At 37.7% G+C, this 10,315-nt stretch overlaps 1 protein-coding gene across 1 annotated transcript; it reads left to right on the top strand.

Annotated features, from left to right (window-relative positions):
* The first annotated feature begins 9,079 nt into the window (after positions 1-9,079).
* On the top strand, positions 9,080-10,028 carry LOC108369278 (glycine-rich protein 1-like). Its single transcript, XM_017624369.1, has 2 exons — positions 9,080-9,319; positions 9,456-10,028. Exon 2 carries the CDS (start codon positions 9,486-9,488, stop codon positions 10,026-10,028), a length of 543 nt encoding a protein of 180 aa, XP_017479858.1. The 5' UTR covers positions 9,080-9,319; positions 9,456-9,485.
* The last annotated feature ends 287 nt before the right edge of the window (positions 10,029-10,315 follow it).

Below are 10,315 nucleotides of genomic sequence, written 5' to 3'. Positions count from 1 at the left end.
TCTCCTTCCCGGCGCATACAACTGCTATTGCCAACGGAGTACAGAGCCGCAACGGGGTCCTTAAGTCGCTGGCCGGAAGCACCTGGGGCAAAAACAAAGAAACAGTGATTGCAACATAAATACAAGGCAATTGGCTGGCCGGTTATAAATAATGCAGCGCCCGTCTGGTTGCTGGGGACTAGCAGGACGCAGTGGAACAGGCTACAGGCTTGCCAGAACACGGCGCTCCGGTCCACGAACGGATGCCTTCAGATGTCGCCTCAACATCACCTGCACTAGGAGGCCCATGTAATGCTCTGAAAGCAGCTGTAGTACGGCGCCACAGACGCGGGAACCCGAACAGGCAACTGCTTGCAGAAGAGTCATCGCCAATGCACGTCAGAAGGCATCTTTACGAACTGACGGGCGATGTCAAGAGGTCCATAAAACAACCGACAGACCTTACCCGGCATTCACAGAGAGTTGGTCTCATGTTACATAGACTCTCGATATGCGAATGGGAACACAACCATCCGACGTGGACCGGACATAACTTTGGCTGCATCGGGAGACCCGCACAACAATGGCCCAACTTCGCTTTGGATGTGGAACCACAGATCCTGTAGAAGTTGCGCACTTCCTGTGCCTCACCTTAGTTGAGCTAGACGACAACGTTGACGATTTAACCGACTCGAGGTCCCTCTCAGTTGGCCACCTTCTATGTCTCAAACACCTAGGGTCACCCGTCTTCATAAGTCTCCCAAATATAACAGAGATCCAAGTCTGGAACTTTCTCCATTTAATTTGGTATACATAGTGGTTCAGGGGGGTTAATGTTTGGATTATTCTCTACTTTATCATTGTAAAGAAAATCGGTTGAGTGGTACTCGCTCCTCCTGGTACTCACTCAAAAAAGACACTCACAATGCTCAACTAGTAGGTCCGCAAGTACGAATATGCAAATTTCTATACACATTATTTTAACCCTTACAGTTGAAATTGGGGTTCAGCCAGTTAACGAACCATAGTTGAAGCACGATTTATCTACATCTTATACCGGTAATTGATTAGTAAGTAGTAGGAAATACGCAGAATATATTTTGATATGACACAGAATATAGGAGACATAGTTTTTTTAAGATATTTAGTTGGAGGTATTGATGAGATAATAGTCCAATATTTACAAGTCTGGTCAGTGAGTCAGTACCGGAGTGAGTCAGTGTCGGATTAGATGGTTTATAGTCCTGGTTCTTCTGAATATGGCATGTTTGACGTTGCTCATAGTGCTTTGTCTGCCTATGTGTTACTGATTATAGCTTAAATTTCCTTATGGAGAACCCCAACTCGGGGAACTATAGGATTAATCTACCGGGGTTGATTATGAAAATCCTCGAGTCCTATCTCTTCAGCCAGGAGCATGGAGCGAAGTGAAAATTTGCGTTTCGTGATCTTCGTATCAGTGCGTTTAGAAACGTACGGTTTTTGATTANAATTTGCGTTTCGTGATCTTCGTATCAGTGCGTTTAGAAACGTACGGTTTATGATTAATGAAGTCATAAACTTGGCCGATGTTGACGTACTATATATTATATTGGTAGATCTGAAGCGAGAATTGGTTGCCTGCCAATGCCAATTATTAGATCTCTGCTAGCTACGGTGATATCTGGCAAGCTGTGGCAGTCACTCTCATCCTCCTCGTGGGGAAGAGGGTACGGAAAGCTGAATGTACACGTTGATAATATCGAGTTCACTAGCCCTAGACATGATTGCTAGGCTTTAGTATTCGATGAACGAGTCGGAGGTATCATCAAGAGGGGAAGTAATCAGCTAATATCGCACGGAGTTTTGAAGAATGAAGGCAATGAAGCCAACAGAGCCACGTAGACGGTTTTTTTGGAATATGTTGAACTAATTCGGGCTTTGGACGCTCCACCTAGAATGTAGTTTAGGCTCCTAGATCCCGCCAACTAGGAAGTTGTAACATCTGGAAGGAGATGTAACTCGCTTTTCTGGCATTCGAAAAATTTTGTACATCATTTGGATGTTGCGTGGGCTCGCCCACGAGCCTTGAACCCATCAAGTGGTAATATACAACTGAAGCCATTCGGCCAAGCCGGTCCTGGTATTAATCGAACTAAAACAATTGTACTATTAAAAGGAAAAGTAACCGATGCTTAAGGTAATACACGCTCTTCAGTGGAAGGGCTGTAAACAATCTTTACCTTCTAAGAGCATTTCCCCAATGCGCTGGGCATAAAATGCTCAAACACATTCTCCATACACAGCATCATACACGTTTTTATTCGATTTCTTTTTATTTGAAACCTATTTGCGTTTTTATTTCCGTAGCAACAAAAATAAAAGCATCAACTCGCGCTGTCGCTCATACATTTGGGAGAGGGAGAAAGAAGCAAGGTGCCAGCCAAAATGCTGGTGAGCCCAAGGCGTAAAGATTTTGTATGCGCTACATGTAGTAGCACTTGTCGGCTTTAATAGTTATATTTTGAAAAATTCGCTTAGCTGGGCAAACGTACTTATGTATGAGAGAGTATGTGTGTTCGCTTTTGTTGATGCGGTCGTATATGCCGTTACACTCAGCTGGTTTGAAAGTCCTTTACTCAATGGCCGGTGCTTCGTTATGCTTACTTTGTACCGGAATGCATGATGAGTCAGATTTAGTTCGTGCCAAGGCGACTTGGTACGAGAGAAATTTCGCTTATCTGCTCTCACGAATAGCGTTAACGGTACATATATGTTTTTATACATTTATGTTTTGTAGGGTTGGTTGGTTTGTTTACTTGGGAGAAACTTTTACGGCTGTGCTTTTTTACGTTTCGCACTCTCTCTGTGTTCTCAGTCACTTTGTCCTTCGAACAAGCGTACATACTTACATACAAAACATATGCATGTACTTAACCCAAAATATACTTATATGTGTGCAAACTTTCATCTCTTGTCCTACGGGACTGGAGGTTGCGTCGATAAAAAAGGTTCGCTCACCCGTACGCTTTGTTCGTCCCTGCATTCACAGATTGATAGATACATACATACATACATATGTACATATGTATGAACCTACATATGTTTGGTACTGCGTTGTCTCGTTGGTTAGTCACTGCGTTTATTTTCCTAGCGGTGCGTGCGCTGAGCAGACGTAGTTAGACACGGTTGTTCCGGCGAACGGAAAATATATTTTTGCTGTGGTGTTTTTGCCGTTGGTTGCTTTGTAGGCGTATTTTGTGAAAGTTGCGTGTGAGTTTTCGAAATTCGAAAACTTAAACGTAAAAGTTGAATTGCAACAAAACGGTTTCACGCAAATTAACGGTTGTGCGGCAGCTGAAGTGATTTCAGAAGTCATTTTAAATTGTGCTTAAAAGGTGTGCAAAAGCTTTTTTCATCTATGAAAATGAACATGGAAAATTTAGATATAAAATAAATAAAATTGCACTGCCCTGTTGCAATTCCTGTTCCTGTCCCCGGTATTGCACGTGGATTGCAAAATTGATTAAACAAAAAATCTAGCACACAGGTTGCCTTGGTGTTTTAATGCAAAAATTTGCATACGACTACATTCCCAGTTAGCTGTTACACTTTCGTAATCGAAATAAACCATAAATTACAGTGAAACAGTTGCGCGGGGTATTTAAGCGAAAGTAAACAAAGTCGTTAAGCCGAAAACTTTGGCGAAAAAAGTCGTAATATATTGTAAACAAATGGTGTTGGGTGCTGTTAGTAGTTTAAATGTACATAGTTGAGCAAACGAAAACAATAGAATACATATGAGTAGTCCACTTGCAAAGTGCGCTATGTAAAATTTTTTCGATTTTTAGTTTTTGGTGGATTACGTACCAGTATTTAAAGTAGTTGCATTTCCACTAACAACACAGTGCAAAATCTTTTTACATTTTGAAAAAAATAGCATCAAATATTAACTCTTCTTCCAAAAGTCGCTATCATACTTATTTATAATCTTTCAAAAGTATACATCTTCTGATAAACTTAGAAAATTGCTTTAAGTCGTCTAGACTGTTAATATTATCTTATGTCATGTTATGTTTTGTTACAATTTTATAAAGCTCTTATTTATCCAAATTTTCAGGTAATAATCAAAAAGATTAAATTTAAATGGTACTTGTTGTCATAGTGGTTTTTTTCAAATTTATGGCGTTCTATTAACGCTGTTTGCAAGTGGACTACTCATATGTAGATACTCATGCAAAACTTGTGATATTATAAAATTAGGACGAAAAAATAACGGCATAAAATAAAATTAATTGGAAAAAATGAAATACAATAAAATAACAAAATATTAAATAAATAGGAATAAACTAAAATAGAGTAAACTAAAACAAGCTGAAAGACTTAAACGAATTAAACAATATTATTAAAAGAAGTAAATAAAAAAAAAAATTAAAAAAAAAATAAAATAATGGACTAAACAACTACCTAAAACAAAATTTAAATTAATTTATAAAGATGTTGCAAAACTAAAATGAAATAAAATAAATTACATACAATTAAATTAAAATTAATTAAAAATATAATAAAAATAGCATACAACAGAAAATTAATACTGAAAAAAATTAATAGAAAATAAAACAAAAGTAAAAGTTTAACATGAATTTAAAAAATTTGAAAAATATAAAAGTAAAATAAAATGAAATCATTTATGTAAATAATTTAAAATAAGACGAGACAACAAAACAAAATATCGGAAAAAGTGTAAAAATACAAATTAAATGAAAATAAATAAACTTTAAACAAAAAATTGAAAAATTATATTAAATTTAATTAAAATAAGATTAAAAAAGTAACATAAATTAAAAACAATAACGCAAAAAAATGTATTACATATATACAATTTTTATAGAACTGAAATGAAGTAAAACTAAATAAAATTAAATAAAAAATTAATTAATTAGATAAAGATAATTAGATAAAGTTAGATAAAGAGTGATATGAATGAAATAAGAACCAATAGATTTAAAAACCAGAATGAAAAAAATTAAAATTTATAAAATGAAAAAGTAACAAATTAAAACAAAATAAAATAAAATTTATGAATACAAAAACCTTAAAAAATATAAATTAAAATAAAATGAGAAACAAACAAAAAATAAATAAATAGAAAATAATACAATTTTTTTTAATTGTAAAGAAAGTAATATGTATGTTAGAGAAACAGTGGAAATATGTACTCATATTGCTTATTCTAACAGAGAGAGAGAGACCACCTCATTTGTATTGACGAATTTGAGAAGGAAAATACAAGGTTCATAGAAATCCGATGCATAAGCATTGATCTACAGCATTTCTAAAACATATACATACTGGGGGTTGAGTATCTCTATATATAAATACAAATAAAAGACCAATTGAGATCATTAAACTATTTTGGACATAAGAAGAGTGTTGAGGGTTCTTCTCACGATAGCTCTTCGATGATTTCGTTACTCTCGTAAAACTCACAGTAATTTCGTTGTGTTTTGTTGCCAAAAATTTAAGAGTTGTTCACAGTATTGAAAAGTGCCCGATGTCCGCTGAAATTTCTGCAAATCGACACAAGAGTGGCCTTTACCTAATACAATAGANATTTCGTTGTGTTTTGTTGCCAAAAATTTAAGAGTTGTTCACAGTATTGAGAAAGTGAAATCTAGTGGCAGTTCTATAAATGTCCACAGACTGTGAGACTAACCACGTATCAAAATGTAAAATGCCATGGTCGACAACCATTTTGAGTTTGAGGAATTATGTAGGAGTGAATTTAATACCTTAGTTAGACATATGTTTTTGTCACTTTTGTAAGGTGTACGACATAAGTAGTATGTTAATTTGTGGTACATAAAGCTTGTTTCTCTATAATTGATAACTCAAAACTCTTAATTTCGGTTAGATTCAGTTAGGATTCTGAGGCTTGTTGCAATTGAAATACCTCAGCTAGGAAACCGAAGCATAGGCCTCAAGAGAAAAGTGGGGCTTATCCAATTTAACTTCGATAAAGATACCAGATCGTGACCCAGAGTCATTTTTGGAGCCATCAGCGAAGATTCGACAATGTGTGAGTCCGGGCTCAGTGCTGGTATGAAACCAATATTCAACCTCAGGGAATTCAACATTATAGAATCTCTTCAACAAAGGTAATGGTGGCGTATTATCCTGTGACAAAAGGATGTACCAGGCATAGTAACAGTCGAGGTGATTCGAACTGGGATTAGGAGTACCTGTCGATACCTGTAAGCTTATTACAAGGGAAATATCAATGAAAGAACCGAGTGGAATTTGGAGACAACTTGATGTCTGTTAGAAAGAAAATTCACATTATTTATTTACTGCTTGAGGCCTGTTATTAGATTACAGCGCTATCAAGAGACATACAGAAATATTTTGGTGTTCCTCACAATGACTTTTCCAAAAGAACCAGAGCCGAAGGCGTGACTGAATTATTGAGACATTGACGATTTGATTAAGTTAGTAAGGCTGAGGCCATTGTTCATATTTGCAGAACCTACACGTTACTTTTATCAATTGAGATCTGCGAAAGATTCACGCTCTGCCGACATCATCATCGGATCATCAGATTATCAAAATTTTTCCATGAGATAAGTTGATGATTTGACTCGAATTTTAATAGAGTTTGATCACGTCTAGAAAAAATCTTCGGCACAAAGTCTTAAAAGTCACCATAATAGAGTTCAAAACCGCGATTTGACCAAAACGTCATCTAAGATTAGATGCAGTGTCTGCTTACTCTTAGACCTGACTATGTAGATTTTCCCGAAGTAAAAAGTGAGGCGGAGGGAGACATATCTCCACGCCGATTGTGCCAATAGAGTTATAAATATGCTATTGGAGATTGGGGTAGAATTATTGGTTAGATATCACTTCTTTCCCGAAGCTATAAATTTACAAAGCCGCAGCTGCTGTTATTCAGTGTTTCACCACAGGGATTTATTAGAATTTCATACATTCAGCAGGGTCTAAGTGACCGAAACGACCCAGATGTATATATGGTCAGGGCTGTCACTTAGCAACATTTCCCAAAACTGTTTGAGGATTTTTTTTGCTGTTAGAATAATAACAAGTTTAATTTCATAACGATTTGACAAACGAGCTTAGCTGCTTTGACTTTATTAACAAGAAATATGCTTCCGATCCAAGACTTAACAATGGGAGAGGGAAGTACATAAAATAAGGTTAACTTCCATATCGCAGTAAAGGTTCTGAAGGCTGACAGAGCCGGCGCTGAATCAGCAGGGAATCGTACTATGCCGACAATACAACAAAAATTAGTTGAGCTTGGGTAGGAACTGGGGGACACTTAGGTTAGGTAAAAAAGTCATAATAACAGGATACCTTAGAGATCTCAGCTAGAAGTTTTAACCCCATTTCGAGTAACATAAGAAACCCACACGGCGAAAGGAAGATCGATTGAAGTAAATGAATCATTTACAATTATATTTTGGTGCCAGTGTACCAGATTTCGTGTCCAAACGAGAAAACATACGTATTCATGAATAAAATTACTTCAGACTTCTGACTGCGCATTTTTAAATTAAATAAAGAACAAATGCAAATTTCTAAATTAATTCAAAAAANTTGGTGTTCCTCACAATGACTTTTCCAAAAGAACCAGAGCCGAAGGCGTGTCTGAATTATTGAGACATTGACGATTTGATTAAGTTAGTTAGGCTGAGGCCATTGTTCATATTTGCAGAACCTACACGTTACTTTTATCAATTGAGATCTGCGAAAGATTCACGCTCTGCCGAGATCATCATCGGATCATCAGATTATCAAAATTTTTCTATGAGATAAGTTGATGATTTGACTCGAATTTTAATAGAGTTTGATCACGTCTAGAAAAAATGTTCGGCACAAAGTCTTAAAAGTCACCATAATGGAGTTGAAAACCGCGATTTGACCAAAACGTCATCTAAGATTAGATGCAGTGTCTGCTTACTCTTAGACCTGACTATGTATATTTTCCCGAAGTAAAAAGTGAGGCGGAGGGAGACATATCTCCACGCCGATTGTGCCAATAGAGTAATAAAGATGTTATTGGAGATTAGGGTAGAATTATTGGTTAGATATCACTTCTTTCCCGAAGCTATAAATTTACAAAGCCGCTGCTGCCGTTATTCAGGGTTTCACCGCCGGGATTTATTAGAAGTTCATACATTCAGCCGGGTCTAAGTGACCGAAACGACCCAGATGTATATATGGTCAAGGGCTGTCACTTAGCAACATTTCCCAAAACTGTTTGAGAAATTCTTGTTCTAACAAACAAGCTTAGCTGCTTTGACTTCCATAACAAGAAATATGCTTCCGACCCAAGATTTAACAATGGGAGATAGAAGTAAAATAAGGTGAACTTATTTGTCTAAGTAAAAGTTCTGAAGACTGACAGAGCCGGCAATAAATCAGGAGGGAATACAACAAAGATTCATTGAGCTTGGGTAGGAACTGGGGGACACTTAGGTTAGGTAAAAAGGTCATCATAATAATACACCTTTGGGATTTCCGCAAGAAGTTTTAAGCCTATTTCGAGTAACATAAGAAACCCACACGGCGAAAAGAAGATCGATTGAAGCAAATGGATCATTTATAATTATATTTTGGTGCCAGTGTACCAGATTTCGAGTCCAAACGAGAAAACATACGTATTCATGAATAAAATTTCTTCAGACTTCTGACTACGCATTTTTAAATGAAATAAAGAACAAATGCAAATTTCTAAATTAACTCAAAAATTTTCAGATTTAAAACTTAGTTCACAAATAACTTTAAACGGCAGGATATAGTATTTCAGGAAACAGAAAAAATTAAAAAAGAAAAAGTTTACTAAAACATACACCCACCTCAATCATCTAAATTAATAAAGTTCGCGCTAGAAATAAAACACCAAAAAGTTTTTTGTATTCAAAAATATTAAAATTGTGGTAGTGGAAGTTCAAAATTAAAATCACATATTCGCAGTGCAGCCAACAAAATCCGCAGTTATTACCGCAGCGCAGCGCAGCAAAACAAAAAGCAGCTACGAAAACTACAACAACATAAACGATAGCAGCAACCAGAACTGGGCACNAATATTAAAATTGTGGTAGTGGAAGTTCAAAATTAAAATCACATATTCGCAGTGCAGCCAACAAAAACCGCAGTTATTACCGCAGCGCAGCGCAGCAAAACAAAAAGCAGCTACGAAAACTACAACAACATAAACGATAGCAGCAACCAGAACTGGGCAGAAATACAGCTACAGGCAGCAACGCATTTATACCAACGACCACAGCCATAACTTTCCAACAGCATCCAACAACAACAACAACAATAGAAAAGCAACATTAAAAGAAATCCCTGAAGGCACACGAAAATGGGCTGCAATACCAGTCAGGAGCTGAAGACAAAAGATGGCCACGCTGGCGACGCTAATGGTGGCGAGGANCATCCAACAACAACAACAACAATAGAAAAGCAACATTAAAAGAAATCCCTAAAGGCACACGAAAATGGGCTGCAATACCAGTCAGGAGCTGAAGACAAAAGATGGCCACACTGGCGACGCTAATGGTGGCGAGGGTGAGCTCGTCGTCAACACCGCAACCACCAATGGTGATGTTGCCGTAAATGCTGGCAGCGAGCAGAATGGCAATTTGTTGGAGCAACAAAAGGCCGGCAGTGGCAGTGGCAGTGGTGGGCGTGGAGGTGGTGGTGTTAGTGGTGGCGATAACACACAAACTAGATTGACAGCATCCGCAGCTTCTGGCGTATCTGCCGTCTCAGCCTCATCCGCAGTTTCGGCTGCCTCGGCTGCGTCTGCGGCTACGGCGACGTCAAGCAATCCCACAAATCACTCGAAATCAAATTCAATTATAAGTAACGGTGATGCTAACAAGCGCTCCTCGAGAGATGAGGGTGACGGTGGTATACTCGAGAAAGCGTTAGCAACTGTGAAGAAGCAGCAGCAGCAACAGCAATGCGATAAGGCGGAAATAGTCGAGTTCAACGATATGGGCGAATTGGGTGAAATGGGCGAAGATGAAGGTGAGTAGGTGAAATGCCGAGATATATACATATGTATGTAAACAAATACCGTTATCTGTTTTCGTTCTCCTTTTTTTACTTCTGATTTACCAAACTTTTCATTTTATGTCTGCCTTTTTGCGCATTTTGTTCGCCCTATTCCACCGCCTCAGAGCGGGCCGCGGCATTTGGCTGTTTTTGCTGGCTTCGTCCCTTGTTGAGTTTATAAGCTGATTCAGGTAGCACCTACACATTCGTTTTGCACGCGCTGCCACGGTGTCCTTTGCTCCCTACCTAATCAGTACGCTTACTGCAC

The sequence above is a fragment of the Rhagoletis zephyria genome, unplaced genomic scaffold (assembly GCF_001687245.7).
Source record: "Rhagoletis zephyria isolate East Lansing unplaced genomic scaffold, Rhagoletis_zephyria_1.1 Rzeph_scaffold_03576, whole genome shotgun sequence".
Classification (NCBI taxonomy): domain Eukaryota; kingdom Metazoa; phylum Arthropoda; class Insecta; order Diptera; family Tephritidae; genus Rhagoletis; species Rhagoletis zephyria.
This window is presented reverse-complemented; position numbering and strand designations above follow the sequence as displayed.

What these genes read in the sequence shown, in the direction of transcription:
- LOC108369278 (XM_017624369.1), top strand. Translation starts at nt 9,486, where the DNA reads ATGGGCTGCAATACCAGTCAGGAGCTGAAGACAAAAGATGGCCACACT.